Source organism: Brassica rapa, chromosome A02 (genome assembly GCF_000309985.2).
Source record: "Brassica rapa cultivar Chiifu-401-42 chromosome A02, CAAS_Brap_v3.01, whole genome shotgun sequence".
In the NCBI taxonomy this organism is placed as follows: Eukaryota; Viridiplantae; Streptophyta; class Magnoliopsida; order Brassicales; family Brassicaceae; genus Brassica; species Brassica rapa.
Genome location: NC_024796.2, coordinates 28995719 through 29018339, shown reverse-complemented (window position 1 = coordinate 29018339; position 22621 = coordinate 28995719). Strand labels below are relative to the sequence as shown.

The 22621-nt window shown below is 34.4% G+C and overlaps 4 protein-coding genes across 7 annotated transcripts; all 4 read left to right on the top strand.

Moving 5' to 3' along the window:
* Positions 1-651: 651 nt before the first annotated feature.
* On the top strand, positions 652-11019 carry LOC103854777 (probable folate-biopterin transporter 2). The gene is made up of 5 exons (XM_009131741.3): positions 652-1651; positions 1836-1931; positions 2184-2354; positions 2543-10647; positions 10768-11019. The coding sequence occupies exons 1-4, from the start codon at positions 1028-1030 to the stop codon at positions 3146-3148; spliced, it is 1497 nt and encodes a 498-aa protein (XP_009129989.1). The 5' UTR covers positions 652-1027; the 3' UTR covers positions 3149-10647; positions 10768-11019.
* On the top strand, positions 10539-12904 carry LOC103854776 (cytochrome P450 71B11). 2 transcript variants are annotated; one of them, XM_018656142.2, is made up of 4 exons: positions 10547-10647; positions 10768-10903; positions 11216-12099; positions 12180-12904. In XM_018656142.2, the coding sequence occupies exons 3-4, from the start codon at positions 11224-11226 to the stop codon at positions 12792-12794; spliced, it is 1491 nt and encodes a 496-aa protein (XP_018511658.1). In that variant the 5' UTR covers positions 10547-10647; positions 10768-10903; positions 11216-11223; the 3' UTR covers positions 12795-12904. The 2 variants fall into 2 exon arrangements, with proteins under 2 accessions (XP_009129988.1, XP_018511658.1); XM_009131740.3 differs by lacking the exon at positions 10768-10903 and having other exon boundaries at positions 10539-10647.
* Positions 12905-13294: 390 nt separating this feature from the next.
* Positions 13295-18391, top strand: LOC103854775 (transcription initiation factor TFIID subunit 5). Of its 3 annotated transcripts, none has more exons than XR_004455169.1 (19): positions 13295-13674; positions 14162-14243; positions 14329-14407; positions 14481-14578; positions 14664-14720; positions 14799-14886; positions 14990-15099; positions 15180-15287; positions 15369-15523; positions 15699-15809; positions 15891-15960; positions 16029-16065; positions 16142-16288; positions 16379-16455; positions 16531-16647; positions 17125-17390; positions 17490-17589; positions 17682-17754; positions 17965-18391. XR_004455169.1 is itself a non-coding variant. In XM_009131739.3 (19 exons), exons 1-19 carry the CDS (start codon positions 13502-13504, stop codon positions 18019-18021), a joined length of 2001 nt encoding a protein of 666 aa, XP_009129987.2. In that variant the 5' UTR covers positions 13305-13501; the 3' UTR covers positions 18022-18191. The 3 variants fall into 3 exon arrangements, 2 of the variants coding, with proteins under 2 accessions (XP_009129987.2, XP_033140380.1); XM_009131739.3 differs by having other exon boundaries at positions 13305-13674; positions 17490-17585; positions 17965-18191; XM_033284489.1 differs by lacking the exon at positions 13295-13674 and having other exon boundaries at positions 14156-14243; positions 14465-14578; positions 17490-17585; positions 17965-18191.
* A 367-nt stretch (positions 18392-18758) lies between these two features.
* Positions 18759-21688, top strand: LOC103854774 (zinc finger protein 3). The gene has a single exon (XM_009131738.3). The coding sequence runs from the start codon at positions 20778-20780 to the stop codon at positions 21522-21524; it is 747 nt and encodes a 248-aa protein (XP_009129986.1). The 5' UTR covers positions 18759-20777; the 3' UTR covers positions 21525-21688.
* The last annotated feature ends 933 nt before the right edge of the window (positions 21689-22621 follow it).

Below are 22621 nucleotides of genomic sequence, written 5' to 3'. Positions count from 1 at the left end.
GATGACAGAACATCCCAAAGATGCTGGGATATAAAGAAAATGGAAATGGGCTTTTTGGTAGTTTCATAATCAGCTATAGAAGTAGTGGTGACAAGATCTATTTTAACCAACACCACTCAGACACGTACCTAAAGAAGCAATACTAGGTTAAACCAAAGCTTGTTCTGTTCCTTTGGTGGCCGACTGATCTTGAAAATAGTTTTGATTTTTTGTATACTCAGGGACGGTTTTGCACTTTCGACTCTATCAAAGTCTCTTTACATACACAATGAAAAATATGGGAAATGCTGAAATTTAGGAGACTGCATACTGTACGTAATAACTCAGACTTTAATTACAGATCTACAAATTAGCTATGGAGAATAAAAAGAGAAAAGTCAGAAGTATTTAATGATGTCGTGAGTGTTAGGTTTGTTATGGTGACTTTGATGCAAAACCAAGTTTTATGACATTTTTGTAAAAAATAATTTTCTTTTTGCTGAGTTTACTTTATAAATCCGTTATTTTTTCCATCAAGCGAAAATATCTAAATAAGAACTACAAAAAGTACTTTTCGTGGTGAATAAATAGTTTAATAAATAAAAATGTATAGTTTCTATATTCGAGGTGAAACTGGAAAATACAAAGTCGAAAATAGACAGAATGTTCTTAGTAATAGATGCATTTAGTCAAACATTTAGCAAGAGATGTATTTGGTCGCTCTCATCTGTGTTTCAATATTTCTTTAATCATTTTATTTTCTTTCCATCTTCTTCTTCTTCAATGAGCATTTGTTGTTCATATGAAATCAAGTCAACGGAGCTTCCTGTTTGCCAAGTTCATTCTTGTTTTCTAAGATATAATATTTTTGATTCTCCAATCTCTGTTTTCTAACTTGCTTACATCAAAAGATCCCATCATTTTGGCAAAGATTTGCCTTTTCTCTGAGCTCAAAGAACATCCACTTCAGTCAACTCTGGTCCTGGATCTGTTTTCCCACAGTTTCAGACCAAACCCACATCAAAAGCTTCAAATCTTGAATCTAGTTATGGTAGCAGAAGACCAAAGCCTTGAGAACACCGGATCCATCCACGTGGTCAAAGAACAAAGTCGTTTCTGTAATGTACTGTGTGGTCCAGTTCGATGGATAAAGATGCTGTCCAAAGAGCTTCACTGGAGCTTTGTCTTCGGCGTGGTCTCACTCTACGGAATAAACCAAGGCCTCGGCGGCTCAATGGGCCGTGTAGCAACAGAGTACTACATGAAAGACGTTCAAAAAGTTCAACCCTCTGAGTCTCAAGCCCTCACAGCAATCACCAAGATCCCATGGATCATCAAACCTCTTTGGGGCATTCTCACCGATGTTCTCCCCATCTTTGGCTACCACAGACGCCCTTACTTCATTTTGGCAGGTGTCCTTGGAGTGGTCTCTATGCTGTTCATTTCGCTTCATAGTAATCTGCACCTTTACTTTGCACTTATGTGGATGACGTTATCAAGTGCTGCGATGGCTATAGCTGATGTGACTATTGATGCTTGTACTGCTTACAATAGCATCAAACAAAGTGCTCTTGCTTCGGATATGCAGAGCTTATGCAGCTTAAGCTCTTCCATTGGTGCACTTGTTGGTTACTTCATGAGTGGTATCTTGGTTCATCTTGTTGGCTCCAAGGTTAGTGATAAGTTTACTTTAAACCAATTATGATAGGTCGATTAATCCAAATCCATTATATATATTACTTAATCTCATCGGAAATGGAGTTTATATTCTTACACGTCCCCTCGAGATAATGGTTCTTGATCTCTGTCATTAGTTGGTTTCTCTCTAATGATGTCTTTCGTTTTTCCGACATCAGGGGGTGTTTGGCTTGCTGACATTACCGTTTGCTTTAGTATCTGTGGTGGGGATTGTGTTTAGTGAGTCACATGTTCCTGGTTTCTCTTACAAACAGGTAAAAGTTACACTCTCTCTAGGGCCGGTCTTCCTGAGATTTTGGGTCCCGTATACAATTTAGTAAGCCTTTATATAATTTTCGTTTTTACAGATTTGGAGACATATATGTATATGCATTTTTAGAAAAAAAATTGGGGGCCAAAGGCCGATGCTTCACTAGCTTATGCTCAAGACTGGCCTTGATTTTCTCTTAACTAGCTTGAGTCTCTACCAATATGAGATTGTTGACTCTTTGTTAGTAACAATTCAGGTGAACCAGAGATTTACAGACGCAGGGAGAGCAATGTGGAGGACAATGAAGTGCTCAGATGTATGGAGACCTTGTCTGTACATGTACATTTCACTTGCTCTTAGTTTGAACATTCATGAAGGTCTCTTTTATTGGTTCACAGATTCAAAGGATGGTCCTATGTTTGCTCAGGTACTTCCCTAAAACAACAACTAGTTATGCGTCAATATGTTGAGAGCCTTATTGGAGAAAAGATCTCACATTGAAAATATAAAAAAAAGATTTAAGTACTTTATAAGACATTTGGAACAATCCACTTAGCGACAATTAGTTTTAGATTGGAAGCCATCTATTGTAACAGCCTGTCTGGTTTGTTTCAGGAAACAGTTGGTTTCATTCTCTCAATTGGTTCAGTTGGGTCTATTCTAGGAGCGACATTGTACCAGCTAGTCCTAAAGGACCATCCCTTCCGTGGACTTTGTCTATGGACACAACTTCTCTTTGCCTTATCAGGAATGCTTGACCTCATTCTTGTCCTGCGTCTCAACTTAAAGTTTGGCTTACCAGACTATCTATTTATAGTAGTGGACGAGGTGGTTTCTCAGATGATAGGACGTTTGAAATGGATGCCGCTGCTTGTCCTCACTTCAAAGCTTTGTCCTCATGGGATTGAAGGGACTTTCTTTGCGCTGCTGATGTCTATTGACAATGCAGGGATCATGACTTCTTCTTGGCTTGGAGGAGTGTTGTTGCATGTTCTTAAGGTGACGAGGACTGAGTTTGGTAACATCTGGCTTGCGGTTTTGGTTAGGAATGTGATGAGGCTTTTGCCGCTGTTTGTGTTGTTTCTTGTTCCTAAGGGAGATCAGAACACGTTTAAGCTCCCAAGTGAGATCATGGGGGTAGATCCAGAAGAGGGAGATGAGAAAGAAGAGGCTAGGAATTTGGAGATGGCGTCTCTTGTTCATTCTGTTGATAGAAGATAGCTACTACAGTGTTCTCTTATTGTAGACAAAATGTGAAGCAAATGCTTCAGTTTTTTACAGCATTTTCTCTGAAGTGCAAATTTTTCTCAGTATACATAACATGTGTTGTCATTTTTTTGAATCTATCTCTGTCTCTAAGTCTCCCTTTGTCTCTGTACCTGTCTCGGTCCAAGGCATGATCTCTCTGCTTGGTTTCCAGGCTTCTCTTTCTGCTCTGTTATAGATTTACCTGAGGGGTTCACTGGACCATAACGAACATGAACATGGCCATGTCCTGGACTAGACCATACTCAAATGCTAATTTTAATGTTTGAGACGCACTCAGCACATGTTTAATGCCCAAGTTACACATGAGTATAAAAAACTGAGCAAAAGAAATTGCAGACAGGGAGCCACGTTTCCCTTATCAATACTATTAAAAGGGAAGAAGTCCTAAAAAATCTACTTAAAATAAATCATAAGTTGGACCATTTCATTCAACTAGAATTTCTGTTATTTCTCATATTACTATTTTAATTATTCTTCATTAAAGGCAAGTTAGTCATAAAAAAATGGTATTAACCTAATTCTCTACATATACGTTTACTATATACGCATTATTCCATCATAATTATTTTATGTTATTATTAAATAATATCCACCTTATATTTATATATATGGTTATTTAGTTATTTGTGATTTATTTAATAGTTAATACCTTCGGAGACTATAAACATAATACAATATCCATTGTAAAAAAATTGCATCTTTTACAGAGATCAACCATTAATTTATATCAACCTTATTAACTAAACTGATTTCACTAACCATGTTATATATATGAACACTTCAACATTATCATTCACAAACTAAACGATGTTTGTCACAACTTAATATTCTAAAATGGTTGTATTATTTAATACCAAACCAGTTTCTATACGAATCTATAGATATGATTATGGTCTACATAAAACATGTTCGATCTTTCCATCTGCTATATTTTCAGAAAATGGTTATTTATCTTCGGTTATGTTAGATATTTAGTCTAACAAATTATAAATCGGTTAGTGATAATTTCTAAAAACTTTGAAAACACTTTATTATTTATTAACACTATATCAATACTTTAAAATAGGTTAGCAGTAGAATTGTGTTTTAGAACAAAATCTACTTCTTTTAAAACATAATATTATTTTGAAAATAGTTTTGATACTATGTGTTATATTAAAAATAGTTATATATATATATATTTGAAATAAATAATTATATACATAAATTATACTTTTGGTTAACTAAATTATTTATCAACCAAATAAAAATATTCGGGTTATTCATGTTTTCGGGTTATCTGGTTTATAAATAGTATTTTAGGATATTTGGTTATTTAAAATTGAATGTAATTAATATTTTTAAATATATAATTTTTTATTTAAAAATTCAGGTACTCATTTAGTTATCGGTTCGATTTCATTTTTTCAGTCATAGATATATGATTTGCTCTATTATTTATGCAGTTCAGTTTAATTTTGGTTTTTCAGTTTGGTACGGTTTGGTCCGTGGTTTTGGATAAATATGCTCAAACTTATACAATATCTTATATAGAAATTCGTTTAAAATATATTTAATTACAAATACAAACCCGCGCTTTCTAAGCGCGGATCAAAATCTAGTTGTTGCATTATAAGTGGATGTAAGAAATTAAATATTTTCTTAATCACTTCGAATACATTGATGAAGTATTAAATTTGGATGTAATAAACTCTCTCCATTTCAAAATACTTTATGTTTTCGTAAAAATAATTATTTCAAAAAGATACCTTTTGTATTTTTATTATCTGATAATGTGATAAATTGTAAAATTTGAAAATTCTTTGTGTTTATTAAACTTCTATTAATTAAAATTTTATGGGAAATAGTTAATTACCAAATAATATATTTATAATTAAAATTAAAAATATTTTATTAATATATATGAAAACTTTAAAACATGAATCAGTTTGATATAGAAGGAACAGAGGAATTACAATTTATATTAAAATAATAATTTAAGTTTAAAAGTGTTGAAGCTTCAAAAAGCATGATAAACAAGTTACAGAATTATCAAAATTATATTTAAAAACAGTAATTTCATTCACCAGTTATTACATATGGCCTTAACCGCTAGTTTAGGCTTTATCCCTAATTAAACTATGATTAACAAGTTATAGAATAAATTGTCTTTAATGAACCCATCTTCACGTGAGACGTTAACTCATGATAGTTTTGGAACTAATTAAGGTACCAAAAGAAACCATGTCGACGAGAAAAGAAAAAAAACTTGTATTTTATTAAATTGTAAACGTTACAATAACATTCATATCAATCGATCACTATATATTATCTAAGATACCAATCCCAAAAAGAAGCAACCAAAAAGAAGAAAAAAAAGAAGATAAATTGTATTTCAACGCAAAAAAGAATGGAGAATAAGGCATCAGTCATGGGATTTCTCTTAATCACTACTTTGATATCATCTACTTATCCAAGTTTAGCCACAGAAAATGACGACAAACCATTGATTGATCCTGACACCAGTCTAGATGAAGCATTTGCACGCTCCCCGGGTTCAGAAGAATACAATATTAATGCGTTCAACAGTGTACCAGCACCAGAAGCAAACTATTTCATGAAGAACTGTGCTAAGACGAGGGATGTTAAGTGTGACGACGAAGTACTGCTTGATCTTTTTAAAAACGAACCTATGTCGAGAGAATGTTGTCTCATGGTATTGCACAATGGGGAAGGTTGTAACATGTTATTTGCGAAGTTCAGCTCCAGGTTGTACCAACTAAGACGTTTCACCTCCGTTGCCAAAATTCTTCTTTTGAGGACTGGGAAAATTTTGAGCAGATGTTCTGCTGAAACTTCTACACCATTGTCTGGTTAAAAATGTAATTGATTCAGTTCAAAAAAAAATGTAATTGATATTATTATTAACTAATGATTCCAAATCATTTCCAATTCAACTGTTTATAATAATTCAATATCGATATATAATTTCTGATTGTTTTTTTTTATTCTATCAAATATGAAAACTGCATTGCAAGCAAATGTGATTATTAGTTATTAGATAAATTTTGGAGAACCTACAAAAAAAAGAGATAAATTCTGGAGGAGTTCAGATCAGATCAGACAATAAGTCATAGACTGTGCATCAAAATGCTCAAAAAAAATTCATAGGAGATCATGAACACTAATTGTCTAATAGCTAAATGACTGAATCCGCAGCATCGGAACCCGTCTAGAATGAAGTTTGCGCTTTCAAAAGTTTAGAAATCTGTTAGGTAAAATCGAAAGCTAGGTCAACGATGATGAAACCGTTAGTTTCTATGTTTCATATTCATATATAGCACCATCTCTTAACAGTGAAGAAAAACGTCCCTTATATCTATAACGGCTAAAGGTTCACATCAATTTGACCAATTAACTCTAAATTAAAACGTCTAATGAATCCATACTTGCATGAGACGTTACAAGCAAAGCACAACATGTTAGTTTTGGAGCTAATTAAAGTTAGTAAACGTGTGTCGATTAGAAAAAGGGACAAACATTTTATTTATTGAAAACGTTATACTTACATTCATATCAGTCGATCACTACATATAATATTAGATACAAATTATTTTTTTTCATTAATTGATGTGTCCTCTTCTCATCACATAGAAATGGTTGTCAATCTCTGGAGAGTCTCTTTTGTCATTATAGTGTTGATCCCAGATAAAAAAAAAAGGTGATAAAAAAGAGAAAATAAATTGTAGTTTGATAAACAAAATGGAGAATAGGGCATGTTTCACGGGATTTTTCTTAGTTACAGTTTGCAGGCTCACCAGCTGCACATATACGATGATGATGTGCTCAGCAAAGTATCATCAAAAGACGCTAACTATTTCTTTTAGCAAAAAAAAAAGGACACAAACTATATTATATATTGTGCTACCGAGGGAGCTTAAGTGTAACGTACATCGTTGCATGAGTTTTTTAAAAACGAACCTACTTCAAAAGATGTGCCTGAAAGTATTGCAAGTTGGGAAAGGTTGACACACTGCAATTACAAAGTATCTTTCAAAGATGTATAAACTCAAACGTTTTTCTTCCAAAACTCTTTTTTTTTTTCTAGAACTGACAAAGTTTGGAATAGATGTTCTGCTTTGGTTGAATCTCCTACGCAAATTTCTAGTTAATTTATTTAAATGAAAATAATAAAATTTGATCATTAAAGTTAATTGTTTTTTTTATTTCAGTTAATTATGTCATCCCAAGTATCTATGGTAATTTAAAATTAACACACTTCTTATCTATTGTTTCTAAAATAAATAGTATCATGTTTCAATTAATATTTTTGTCCCAATTATCTATTATTTCTAAAATCAATAATATTATGATGATTAAATCTTTTTTTTTAAATTCCCACAATTTATCAAATAATATATAGAGAATTAGCGATATGTTGGTAATATATAACAACCATTCAAACGAAGTACAAATAAATAATATAATCTAATAATTGTAAGACAGGTCCTGAAATTTTGAGGTTTTCAAACAAAATAAAAAATGAATTTTTTTTATCAAAAGAAAAGCCTACCTTTTTTGAATTAGGTTTTTAGTTTTATGGAATTTTCTAAATTTACTAACCCACTAAATTTTTATATTATCTAGCCCATTAAATTAAAACAACAAAACAATGAAGACTTTATATAGGGGGTGATTGGTTGGGCTGTAAGAAGTGATTTTAGCTTTAATTTTCATCTACAACCTTAAATACTACCAATCATGCTTTATCTTAGTTTTTAAAGCTACAACCAAAAAAACTAAAGTTACAGCAAAAACATACAAAAAGTAGTTGTATAAATCTTATTTTCTAAAGCCTCATCTTTTTAGCTGTAGGAAATTTTAAAGCTACATCTCTTAAAACTAAATCAAAAAATTCTACAGACTAATTTCTAAAGTAAATTTTCTACAGTTACATCCTAACCAATCACCCCCATAGTCACAAAAAAAAATATTATATATAAAAAATATTTGAATTTTTGCTTCATGGGACTTGTGGTAAATATTTCATGTCTAGGGCTGGCCGTGAATCACTGTCTCGCTGTAAAATAAAGTACAGTAGAACCTCTATAAATTAATATTCGATAAATTAATAATTTCTATAAATTAATAAATTTTACAGGTTCTAATTTGTGTCGGTTCAAAATTTGATACCAATAGATAAATTAATAAGATAATTTTTTTAAAAAATTCTATGTAACTATATGGTCCTCTTAAAATTATAAATTAATAATTTATATATATATATTTTTTTTTATATAAGTAAGAACCTATTGTTATCTTTATATTTTCTTTACACTTCATATATTTTTTGATGAGATTTAATAATATTATATCGAAAACCACATTTAAATTCTATGCAATATATATTATATACAACAAATAATATAATAAAATTAATATAAATGTCAAAATTTTAAAAATAACAATTAATGTTTATATATTAAAATTAGATATTTTCCTTATATTAGAATAAATATATCTTAAAATAAAAAATCTAAATAAAAACACTTTTGTAAATTAATATCTCTATAAATTAATAAAATTTCAAAGTTCCAACATTATTAATTTATAGAAATTCTACTGTATAACATATAACTTAGTCGTCAATTATCGATGAAATCTTCCCGGGACAAGTGACTACAAAACCAAGCCATGCTCGTTTAATTACAACCACAACAAATATTAAACAAACATGTGTACGTAACCTTATCTTGCAGTATCTTTGTCTTAGCATCATTCGTTTCTGCGGAATTCTATATTATGCATTATTGACAATGATGACAACTAGAGAGATAAAATATTATTATTAACAAATTTTATGATTGATAGATAAAGTCTGTTCTTTAAAAATCAAGATGGATTAAGATCAGGAGGAAAAAAATGAAGTTTCTCTCTCTCTTCTTCGTTCTCTCCTCAAAATCCTTCACGAAGAAAAAGATGAGATGAAGCTTTGTCCGTCGCCGTTCTTCTTCGGTGACTGTTGACTCTGGTATATCTCGGTCGGTTTGACGAGTATATCCGGCTTCTGTTTCTGGCGGCTCGCGTTCACCTTGACGGAGTTGTCCGGCTTTGTTTTCCGCGTCGTGTTCGATGGCGACGGCGGCTTCTCACCGGAATTTCCCGGTTATCGTTGATTGACGCTTCCGTTTGTTACTCGCTCAACCGTCTCTCTTCTCACATCTCTGTTAGATGTTGGGTGGATTGTAGATGACTGAATTAGCTTTGAAGCGTCGATCTGGTGTGAGGTTAGGATATTGGGAAGATCGCTCTGAGTGAGGCTTTCTTCATCATCCGTTTGATAGACTTCCGGTGGTTTACCGGAAACAGTTGAAAGAGTTCCCGTCGGTGGAGATTGGTGGTTGGTTCTCCGTAAAGCAACACGTGTCCTCGGCAGTTCGAGTTTTGACGCGTGGATCGTCTCCGGTGAACAGAAAGCTCCGGCTTGAATCTCACGGCGGTGGTTTGGAGGAGGTGTTTGCTGTTCTTGACGCGTGTCGATTCCATTTTTTTTTCTCATTACACGTGGAGAAGAAGATGACGGCGCTGGAACCATTTTTTTTCTTCGATGGTTTAGTTGTTGGGCCATGTGTAGGTCTAGGGTTGTTGTGTTGCCTTGTCTATGGGCCTTTCGTTTTCTGAATAATGTTTTGGGCTGTTGTAACTTTTTTGGTGTTATAATAAAATACCAGACGGAAAAAAAAAGATGGATTAAGATCAGGAAAACTATATATTAAAAGAAACCCACATAAAACTATCTTATAACCAAAAATTTGATGATTTAGTGAATGTTTTGTTGTTGTCAATGATGATATGATGATTTAGTGATTAGTGATTATGTATCTTGGTATTGTCACCACTACAATTATATAAAAAGTAATACTGCGGATAGACCACATGATCGCTTAGATCTGAGTATCATCAGTTTGAAATCCAAATAAATAATTGTATAATAGTCAGAATTTAAATATTTTAGAGCAGTTAGGACATGTGTCCAATATAATATTTAAAAATAGAATGATTTGATTTCTGATGAATTTTAGGTGATTTTAGGTGATGTAGAGAAATTGTTATGATTTAGATTGAACAGTATTTAGTTTCAACTAAAACTACAATTTTGTAATTTTACGGCAAACTGTATGTTTACTATTGGAGTTACAGATAAATAACTATAGTCCCAAATATAATTTGACTTTCCTAAATACTTGGAAATGCCTGGAATTATCCTACGCAATCTCAAATGTAGTATACTCAAAGTGGACGCTACTGTAATTACAACGTCCTCTCACTGCCACAAGTTGTATATACACATAAAATTGCCATTGCCTTCTCGCCACTTAATACAAGTACACAAAAACAAAAAGAGAGCAAAAACACAATCATCTCTCCATCTCCCTCAACCAAACCTTCTGCACAAAGTTTAAGATTACAAGGTAATCTTACCGAGCTCAATCTCTATATCTATACATAGACGTTTCTGTAACAGAGAAATAGAAGCTCATATTATCTTTTTTTTTTTTTTTTTTTTTTTGATAACTCTGGTATCTGGGCAGCCACATTCCCAACTATCCCCCGAAAGGAGTCTAGCGCCCCAACGGAAGGGATGTTAAATCCGTTGTGACCAAGACTCGAACCCGGGTGGCGGGCAGTACAGCTGTACCTCCTTTACCACCAAGCTACGAGCGCTTGGTTAGCTCATATTATCTTGTTAATTAGGTCTTTATCTATAAGTTTTCTTCACCTATTCTGATGTTGCATCTAATTTTCCGGTTCCTGAATCGTATTAAGAAGTTTTTAAGACTTAATTCATGTGCTGGGTTACGGTAGATCGAGTGATGTTTCGGCAGTTTTAGTTTCCACAGTTCCATCCACTTTATGTTTTTTTGGGGGGGTTAAATTTACTTAGCATACTATTTATAATTTTCTTTAGATTTATTAGATAGATTGAGGCAAATAGTTATTATTAAGTGACTACATAAACTATTCATTACTGTTGTGTAGGAGGCAAAATGAATTTGTTGTATATCATTGTCGCAATTGTCTTCCTTGCATCTATACTTGTTGCAAAGAACAGTAGAAAATCAAAGAAGAATCTACCTCCTGGACCACCAAGACTTCCTATAATTGGCAACTTGCACCAACTGGGATCCAAACCTCACCGCTCCATGTTCAAATTATCTGAAAAATATGGACCTCTAATGTCCCTCAAGTTTGGAAACGTGTCTACCGTTGTGGCCTCAACTCCAGAGACGGTGAAAGATATCTTGAAAACATTCGACCTTGATTGTTGTTCACGGCCTTACATGACTTACGCTGCAAGAATCACATACAATTTAAAGGATCTAGGCTTTTCTCCATATAGCAACTATTGGAGGGAGCTACGAAAGTTGACGGCTACTGAACTGTACGCCGCGAAGAGGGTACAGTCGTTTCAACATGTGAGAAAAGAAGAAGTCGCATCGTTTGTTGATTTCATCAAACAATCCGCTTTACTGGAGAACCCGGTTAACTTCAGCCTCAAGTTAATGACATTGTCAGGAAGTGTGATCTGTAGAGTTGCATTTGGGATACGTTTTCAAGGGAGTAAAATTGAGAATACTTATGATGAAGTCATTCAAGGAATCATGGAGGTTGTTGGGAGTTTCGCAGCAGCAGATTACTTCCCTGTTATTGGCAAAATCATCGATAGGATCACAGGGCTACATAGCAAATGTGAAAAGGTTTTCAAAGTAATGGACGCTTTTTTCGACCAGGCTATACAACATCATTTAGATGATGAGAGTATTAAAGATGATATCATTGCCTTGCTCCTAGAGATGGAAAGAGGAGAGCTTGGACTTGGAGGGTTTAAACTTACTCGAAGCCACACCAAAGGAATACTTCTGGTAAGTAATGAAAAATCATATCATATCATTTCAATCTCCATTCTCTTTTTTATTTTATTTAAAATTTTTGGTTATTACAGAACATTCTTGCTGCTGGAATAGACACTTCTGCCCAAACTGTGACATGGGTGATGACACATTTAATTGCAAACCCAAGAGTTATGAAGAAAGTGCAAGCAGAAGTGAGAGAAGTGATCAAAAACAAAGACAACATCACTGAAGAAGATATAGAACAACTGGAGTATCTCAAACTGGTGATCAAAGAAACATTAAGGATTAATACACTTGTGCCACTTCTAATCCCAAGAGAGGCTTCAAAAGATATAAAGATCGCGGGTTATGATATTCCAAAGAAAACATGGATCCATGTAAACGTTTGGGCTATTCATAGGAATCCAAACGTTTGGAAAGATCCAGAAGCTTTTATCCCGGAGAGATTTATGGATAATGAGATCGACTATAAGGGTCTAAACTTTGAGCTCTTGCCGTTTGGTAGCGGAAGGAGAATGTGTCCTGGTATGGGTATGGGTTTGGCTTTGGTACACTTGACACTTATCAACCTTCTTTACCGTTTTGATTGGAAGCTTCCTGGAGGAATGAAAGCTGAAGATGTTGATATTGAAGAATCATATGGACTTGTCTGCCCTAAGAAAATTCCACTTGAACTTATCCCGGTCCTTACTCATTGGACCTAAATTTATACTTTCTTTTTATAATTCAAGATGGTATGGACTTTGTCTGTCAATTGATGAATACATTGTTTAGCATATTTTATTTGATAAGCAGAAATTTTTTTCTGAAGTTACTACTGGTTCAAACTAGTCTAACAAATTTAATGAATCTTTAAAATCTTTAGTAATGGTGGTTAGTTGGTTACAAAACTACTTATAAGAAGAGCTACGACATGCTTAAATCTAAATCCATAATTTTTCAGACCTGAACACAACATATAGTATTAGTTTTGTTCCAAACATCACTAGTTTTAAGATATTTAGGTTTTATTTAGGTATTCTTCAGTTGAGTTAACAATACTTGATTCCTAATCGACTAAAACTAGAGTTAAGTTATATAAAAAACTTCTATTCACTCCAATTCAGTTCGTTCAAAAACCTCCACATCAACCAATATTATAGAAAACAGAACAAAAAAAAAAACACACTTGCTTTTGAGATCATTGACTCTAATTACTAATTAGTACTTCTCCTCCTTACATACAATGTAACATGTTTTGACAAAAACTTATATGGGCCTTTATAAACAGGCCCAATTAAATACAAGGCCTTTAAACTAATCGAAACTGGTTCGCCCATAACATCATACCTCAGAATTTAACGAAATGTATTAAGCAATTAGAGAGCAAGAAGAACTCAGCGAGTGAGAGTTTTGAATCGAGAGAGCGAGAATGGATCCAGAGCAAGTAGACGAGTTCGTCATGGGCTACTTGAAGAAGAAAGGCTTCAACAGCGCTGCTAAACATCTCCAAGAATCTCTTCACAATAACAATGGCAGCACCTTCAGCTCTATCGATTATCACAACGACCCTGAGCTCAACAAGCTCATCCGCTCCTTTTCCCAGTAATCATCTCTTCCTATCAAATCGTATGGGGTCAATTGTAGTTATAGAGAATATTCCAGTGAGTGATCTCTCTGATTGGGGAAGAAATTAGGGTTTGGTTTAGTGCTCTGTTTAGGCATTTATTTGAATTTTCGTCTAAAGGGTTTTGAGAATTGTTCATTTAGAGCCAATTGGTTTATTAAAGTTTGCTTTTTTTTTTTTTTTTTTTTTTCTGATTACTTCTTATTGGGGGAAGAAATTACGGTTTGTTTTTACTGCTCTGTTTATGCATTTATTTGAATTTTCGTCTAAAGGGTTTTGAGAATTGTTCATGTAAAGCCAATTGGTTTATTAAAGTTTGCTTTTTTTTTTTTGTTTTTTCTGATTACTTCTTATTGGGGGAAGAAATTAGGGTTTGTTTTTATGCATTTTCGTCTAAAGGGTTTTGAGAATTGTTCATTTAGAGCCAATTGGTTTATTAAAGTTTGTTTCTTTTTGTTTTTACAGATCAGAGAATGATCCATCTCGGTACCGTGAAGGTTACAGCAAGCTAAGGTCATGGGGTTATAACTCACTGGATCTTTATAAGGTCAAGATCGGCGTTTTTTTTTTGTTGCTTAAGCTCGTTTTGTATGAACCTTGGAAAAACTGATTAGCTGCTTTGGGATTTGTAGCATGAGTTGGTTCGAGTGATGTATCCTGTGTTTATTCATTGTTACATGGATCTAGTGGGGAAAGGGCACACTCAAGAAGGTACTTCTTATATTTGCAATTTGACATTCTGAGTATATTTCTTAAGCTTAGGAATAGTTTACTTGTATTCCAGCGAGATCCTTCTTTAACAGCTTCCGCAAGGATCATGAAATGGTACATCTACGGGATCTTCAGAAGCTGGGAGGCGTTCTTGCTCCATCTCATCTACAGGTTTTAAGCTGTATTATATGGTGGTATAATGTTGATAATGGATTTTTTTTTTAATCAACTGTCTTATGACCTTGGTTTCTTTCAGGAAATGGAGTTTGCTCGTTCTCTTAGACAAAGCAAGATCAACATCAAAATTTGTCAGGTAAACTTGTGTGAAAAATGACAAATGCTTCAATGTTTCTGGTCTGCAGACTTCTAATACGTTTGCTGAATGTTGCAGTATTCGTATGATTTATTGCTTCAGTACCTACATAGAACAGAGTCTACTCTAATGCTTGGTATTATCAACGAGCACATCAATTTCCAAGGTGTGTTGCTTTCCCAATTCCCATATATATAAGCAATAGCATGTTACAGATTTTTAGTGTAAGACTGGATCCACTGTTGTTAATCCTGGTTCATTTGTTGCAGTCTACTCAGGACAGCCTAACTCCGCATCTGATGACATAGAAGCTGTCACCATTGTTGGGAGTTTTCATGAGACAGCTGATCACGTCAATCAAAAAGAAATACACTGGGGAGTACGTTTTTTTCCTTTAGCGTCTTTCACTCTTTTTCTGGAAGGTTACCTTTTGACATTAGCTACATACTTCTTTCATAGTTGCTTGAGGACTCGCTGGAAGATCGCCTGGAGAAGACGGGAGGTCTACTGTCTGATTCCGAGAAGGGACAAGGAGAAAGTAAAGCTGGGGATATGGATGATAGTAAGGTGATAAGTGGCTTCAAGTTAGATCAGTGATTTGAAAAATTAAGAACCAAGAATTCACTCGTCGATTGATTTTGTGTTCAGAAAAGATCCGCCGAAATTGGAAAGCAAGGCTCTTCCATAAAGAAGTTAAAGAAGGACAAAGCAGGAACTGCAACAACAAAAGTTGCACGTCAGGAGACCAGCACGGTGTTGTCGTCGATGCCACGTGTGAAACCGGAACTCGCCATGCCAGTAATGTACTTTCGAATCCCTTACTCATTTTTGTGTTAGACTAAGGATGATTTCATTAAAGAGTAATGTACACACAGTATCTATGCTATGGATGATGTATGATTGATTAAAGGAGAATACATAAAGTATCTGTCAAAGACTTAACCTCCTGTAACTTAGATTAAGTTTTTTCTATGTCAGGTCTGCGGATGTAGAGGAATCGATCCTTGAAGACCTGAGAAACCGTGTGCAGTTGAGTAGCATCGCAATGCCGTCTGTCAGCTTTTACACATTTGTTAATACTCATAACGGGTAATGTCCTTATTTCCTCCCAAGTCCCAATGTTCTATTACTTATTTGCAACGTGTTGCTCACCATCTATCCTTCCCCCAGGTTAAACAGTTCATCTATATCTCATGATGGATCTCTGGTTGCTGGTGGGTTCTCAGATTCATCAATAAAGGTATATTTTTTTCCTTTTCTTCTTATCTTACTCTCCAAAACGTCTAAGGGACAGTTATGGTGCTTCAGGTCTGGGACATGGCGAAGATAGGACAAGCTGGCAGTTGTATGTTTTCTCATGAAACAAATTTATAAGTACATTTATGTTTCCATGAGATAGACTCTAAGCTGTCTGGTTCCAGGTGCGTTGCAGGATGAAAATAATCAAACCGTTGGACTAAATGGCAGAAGAAATTATACATTATTAGTGGGACACTCAGGGCCAGTTTACTCGGCCACTTTCAGTCCTCCAGGAGATTATGTTTTATCTTCTTCAGCAGATACAACAAGTATGTATCTGTGCATCCCTCTACATGATATCCATATACTCGCTCAATTTGAATTTTTCTTGTTACCAACCTTTGTATTCGTAAGTGCAGTAAGGCTGTGGAGCACAAAATTAAATGCCAATCTTGTGTGTTACAAGGGTCATAATCACACTGTATGGGATGCCCAGGTAGAACTGTTTGTCTTACATAAATTGGAATTTTATGATGAACAGACATTTATATATACTCGTTTCATGGTGCAGTTTAGCCCTTTTGGGCATTACTTTGCAAGCTGTTCTCATGATCGTACTGCGCGGATTTGGTCAATGGATAGAATGCAACCTCTGCGGATGATGGCAGGGCATCTCTCTGATGTTGATGTGAGTGTCTCTCTCCTTCATTTTAATTTCCAGAGGTTAAATTTAGCGACCGTTTGAGTAGCTAATTCATGCATGCATAGTTATCTTGATCGTTTTGGTATGCAGTTGAAGCTATTAATTTACCGAGTCACAGTTTACAAATTCTTAGCTAACACTTCAATTGTTTATTGACCGCTAGGCGCTAGTTAGTCGTTTATATGGAATTTTTGAGTGGCTAGACCCATTTTTTCTAAAAAATTTGTTTCGTTTAGGTCTGATTTGCCGTGTAAACCGATCTTTAGAACACTGCTCCAGTTTATAGTTGATCTAGAGATTGTTATATAGTCAACTTGAAGTCATAAGCAAGCTTATGTTGGATTACTTAACTATTTGGATTGACTTAAATAATTTAATATAGATGAGTGATTTTAGTTGCCATTTGAATAACTATTATTGATGGGCCTTTGAATGTAATTGTCATTTGCATTTTGATTTCAGTGTGTACAGTGGCATCCTAATTGTAACTACATTGCAACCGGTTCTAGTGATAAGACGGTGAGACTCTGGGATGTACAAACAGGGGAATGTGTCAGGATATTCATTGGACACAGGAGCATGGTTTTGTCATTGGCGATGTCACCAGATGGGAGATATATGGCCTCTGGTGATGAAGATGGAACCATAATGATGTGGGACCTCTCAACAGCTCGCTGCATCACACCTCTCATGGGCCATAACTCATGTGTCTGGACTCTCTCTTACAGGTGAGCAAGGAAGATAAGAAGAAAATAAGTTTCTTTTTTTATCATTCGATTACAGAGAGTTCTTATTACTACTAACCTGTTTTTCTTAAACTGTTACAGCGGTGAGGGCTCTCTTCTGGCTTCTGGATCTGCGGACTGCACAGTGAAACTGTGGGACGTCTCCTCAAGTACCAAATTGACAAAGGCCGAAGAAAAGTGAGTTTACTCCTTCGAAAGCTGTATTGTTGTTCTCTGATTAGTATTAATAATATGTTTTGTTAAAAATGATTTGATCATTTGTTGTTTGATCAGAAATGGGAACTCAAACAGACTGCGATCACTCAGAACTTTCCCCACTAAGTCCACACCTGTTCACGCTCTCCGAGTAAGTTAATACTCTCTTTACTAGATTATCTGCTACGTCTATCATCGTGTGCTTGTGAATAAAGATACTAAAACTTGATTAGAACCAAAGTTTGAGGATTGATCCGTCAATATATGACTTTTTCTTCCTATCATTACAAAGCTCGGTGATCAGACATACGCTAAAAACTCCTTTACTCTTCTTGTGTATGTATTTACATTGGTGGTGCAGTTTTCTCGGAGAAACCTGCTGTTTGCTGCAGGAGCGATCTCTAAACCCTCAAGCTGATGGAAACAAATGGTATATGCTTTTACATTCTTACAAACTGTTTGTAGATCAAAAGAAATCAGGTGAAGAATAGTCCTCTTGATATTATCAATATCTTTGAATTCGATCTGCACATATAATTTTTACTGCAAATTACATCGGGTTATAATTTTGTTGTAATTCAACTCTAATATATCTTAATACTGCATGTCAGACACCATTGGCTCTATTTCTTGGTTTATAATGTTACAGTAGAAAGTTTGATCGGTTTAAACATGTTTGAAGACATTTACTAAGAAAATGTTGGACGAAGACAGAAAATCTACCTTTGGTAGATTTGATTGATAGACAATTGTATACTTTTTGGAATTATATGTTTGGGATGTGTTTCTTTTTTCTCTTACATCATCTCTCTCTCCCATGCATTTCTCACGTTAAACTTTTTTGTTCAGAAACTTATGAAACTGACGTGATGCATATCTAATCTTTTTTTTTTTTTTGCCATATTCTTAATTAATAGTAGTGTGCATAAAATATTACGTGGAAAGTTAATTCTTTATGAACTATACATACAGGAAAGTTGTGAAAATTAAGAAGATATGCGTGTCAACATCTGTTTAAAGTGAGATCAATTGTTCTGTATCTTCTGATCATGATTGATGTAGACTATATCATATGATATTACGTGGAATGTTAGTATACTAATTGGGCAACAATAATAAACGTCGTCAACACACATTACTTGCCAATCCGAAATTGATATTCATTTTATTGATCATTCAAAGCAAACTACAACTAAGAAATAACCCCACCAAGCATACAATATACCCGGTTAGTTAGGCTTCACCTAATGCAGTTTACGTGTAATTGGTAATAAACAATCCAATTATTTAAATTCTATGTGTTAGTTACAAAAAAACAACCAGTTATTTTTGGTATTAGTTAAAAAAATATTTTTAACTCGAATCAAAAAGTCCTGTTTTTCTTCGAAAAAAATTCATTATGTAATACTAAATGTGTTCTTACTGGAACTAACCGGGTAGCCGAGATTACATTTTTTTTTTATAAAAAGCATACAGTATAACCTATAGGCAAAACTAATGAATATGAAAACAAATTAGCTACTAGCGATTAAAAACTCTGAATCAGTTTTCTCATTTATGTGTCGGCCATTTGTAGCGTTGGACCTACCAACTAGGTCGCAGTTCGCGTGCGACAAATACACAATCTAACCATTAGATCTTTCGATTCACTACAATCTAAATCAGATGATCTTAAACTTCTTTCGCTGAATGAGTTTTTAAGCTTAAGCTTTGGAAATTGTAACTTTGTAAGTAGCATCTTAAGATTGTTAGAAAGTTAGAAACCATATCATACATCCAACCAAAGATGCTAATAAAGAAAGAAAAAAAAAAAACTTTACTCAGTGCTCAAGTGGGTTTGATCTTGGTGACGTGCATTCCAAAAAAGAAGTTCCCCTATTGGTGGAACAAAGCTACTTTTTCATATGCAACCCTAGTTGTATTTCATGATGAAATTAAGTGGGAAACCAACATTTATATTGACTAATCTACTAAACTCTTTAGATGATAAAGAAGAAGAAGAGCGTGGAAGTTTCAAAGTCTCTTTTACTTTAACCTTACATACAAAAAGAAAAGGTTGATCCCTCTCATAAAGACAGATTATTCTTTAGGTCATGTTGTCATTGCATATGTAAGTGTGCTACTAAAATAATTAATTTGAATGGTTTACAAGTTGTTCTATATATGGGTGTAGATTTCTCTAGATGAATTTATTGCTACACCCAATATATTTAAATTGTGAAAACAAGGGAATACGAACAAAGTATCTATGGCATTAAAAAGAAAGTATTCATGGCATGCACTTGCATGACTAAACCGAGTAAAAGCTAAGTACTCTGTAATTAGTGTGATTCTACGGTCTGGTCTTAATAGAGTACAAAGAAAGATGAAGGAAAGGCCCACAAGAGAAGCTAGAGGAAACAGAAGTGACCACTTACCTCGTGGAGTTTACATAAAGTAGACATAAACAGACCTGAAATAATTTAGATGGTCCATTTCTTCTTCTCTTTTAACATATTCTTTTCAATTTATATTGTCATTTTCCTCTCCTGTCTTTTCATCAGATGTACTAGTTTCGTAACTGTTTTGAGAACTGCTTCGTTTTCATTTGTCGTCTGTTATATATTCACATATATAACAGATAGCAAATTCTCCACATACTCAATTATTTTGGATTAAGGGCTTACCTATTTATCATTTTCAACTTATTGATCATCATGGCCAAGGGCTAAAGGGGTTGTTCTAACGTGATGACATGTCAATATGTCATGAATCATGAATGTATGGATTAGGTTATTGCAAGAAGCAGCCAAAAATGGAAGGGTCCTATTAATAACGTATATATATATATATATAGAGAGAGAGAGAGGTAAGTAAGATGGTGGAGTCCCAATAAGCTAGCTTTTAAGTGTTTTGTGAGAAGAGTGTGACAGCAAACCAAACCTACCTCTCGCTCTCATCTTCATAGTACTTTGGTCCACTACTTTGGTCCACTTCATATTATTACAATAAACCCCTAAAAATGTTATACTGTAGAGTACTGTTTTCTTTGTCTATTCCTTTCTAGTACCACCTACTCCTGCTCTCATTTACAGATGAAAGCTTCTTTCATAGCTATTAATAATAGAAAGAGAGAGAGATACAGATAGAAGAAATCATCACTTGCAAAAAATTATTGTTCCCTCTTCATCTCTCATGGACACTTCGAGGGACAAACAACTTCCTTCAGATACCTCTTGCATAGCTTCCTCATCTACAGCTTTTCCATGTCAAGATTCTCTAAACAAGAGCCAAGAACAAGGTTTCAAAAATGAAGAAGCAGACGCTAACGATTCTAGTCAAGAACTCAATCTCATCGACTGCATAGATAGCCAGAGTTGTAACGGATCGGATACATCCACGGAACAAAAGCTTTTCTCATGCAACTACTGTCAAAGAACTTTCTATAGCTCACAAGCACTTGGTGGTCACCAAAACGCACACAAGAGAGAGAGGACTTTGGCAAAGAGAGGGCAACGTATGGCAGCATCAGCTTCAGCTTTTGGTCATCCTTACGGTTTCTCTCCAGTTCCTTTCCATGGACAGTACAACAACAGGTCTTTGGGGATTCAAGCGCATTCGATGAGCCACAAGCTAAGTTCATATAACGGGTTTGGTGGTCACTATGGTCATGTCAACTTGTCACGACAACCTCTTGATCAACAACCAGCAATAGGTAAACTTTCTTCAATGGATCATTTTCATCATCATCATCAGCATCACATGCTGATGATGGATCCTTCAGTAACTTCACGGTCTAATAATAACATGGCTAGATCATCAAGCAACATAGGAAGAATTCTAGTAGGGTCGCAGCCTCTTGAACAATGGCGAGGAGAAGGAGTATTGTTAAGCACTAATCAGGAAGAGCAACAGAAGCTAGACTTGTCCCTCAAGCTCTAAGATTACCTTTTCTTGATTCTTGCATTTAGTATCTTTTATAGTGTTTTCATGTGATTGTTATAAATTTGTACTCTTATGTGTATACTTCTGTTTAGTAAAAATGCCTAATGTATATTTTCACATATCTACTTAGTTTGAGATTTGTCAATTATACATACATAAATGGATTTCAGGTAGACACCCAACAACCGTATAAACCATTTATAATTCCTAGAAATGGAAAAGAAATGTGAATGGATAGAGTAAAGTAAAAAGAAGATAGAAGATACTCAAATCTGTAGGAAGATTTGGTTTCATAGTCACAAGAAAAAGGAAATAGTATTATAATGTCAAAGTTGGTTTACCAAAAGTTAGAACAATCATTCTATTTATTTAAAAGCTACTAACATGACACTCATACAGAACAAAACAGATATAATGAAAAGAAGACAGTTGCTGAGTAGGATGATTGGGACACTAAAAGCAAAGAGTACTGCACAGAAAAATTGAAACGTAATATTACTAGCTAGGTTCGAAGTATAAACAATAAAGCATCCAATGCTTCTCTTTCTTTCTTTCTTTTTTTTTTTTTTGATCAAGCAATGCTTCTCTTTCTTAGACCCGAAATTGGTGTATACTAAGACAACGAATGATCTTTTTGTCCCTCGAGGATAACAATACTCGAGCTCAGCGCACTGACACACACACACATGCACACACCTATGTATGGTGCATAATAGGTGAAACAATAGCAAAAGTAAGCGGCTAGTTAAAAGTGAAAAAAAACTATAAACTTGTCGAAGAGAAGTGCCTCTTTTATAAGTTTATACTTCTTTCACCTTTAATAAGTATTTGGTGTTAAAAAAACACTTCTTTCACACCTTTAAGAGCTTAAGCACTGACTCCAGTTTTGTCTACTCCTCCTTAAATGATAGAGATGCAAAATAAAGAAAAGCATCAAAAGGTTGGATTATTAGTATTATTATTGTATATGCAAAAAAAAATATGAATAACTAGCAATATCAGCAAGCAGGGATGGCCTTTTCAGGATGTAACAAAGTATAACGGGCATATGAGATTGTTAGAAGGCCATCGCTGTTTTATATGTTATACAAACG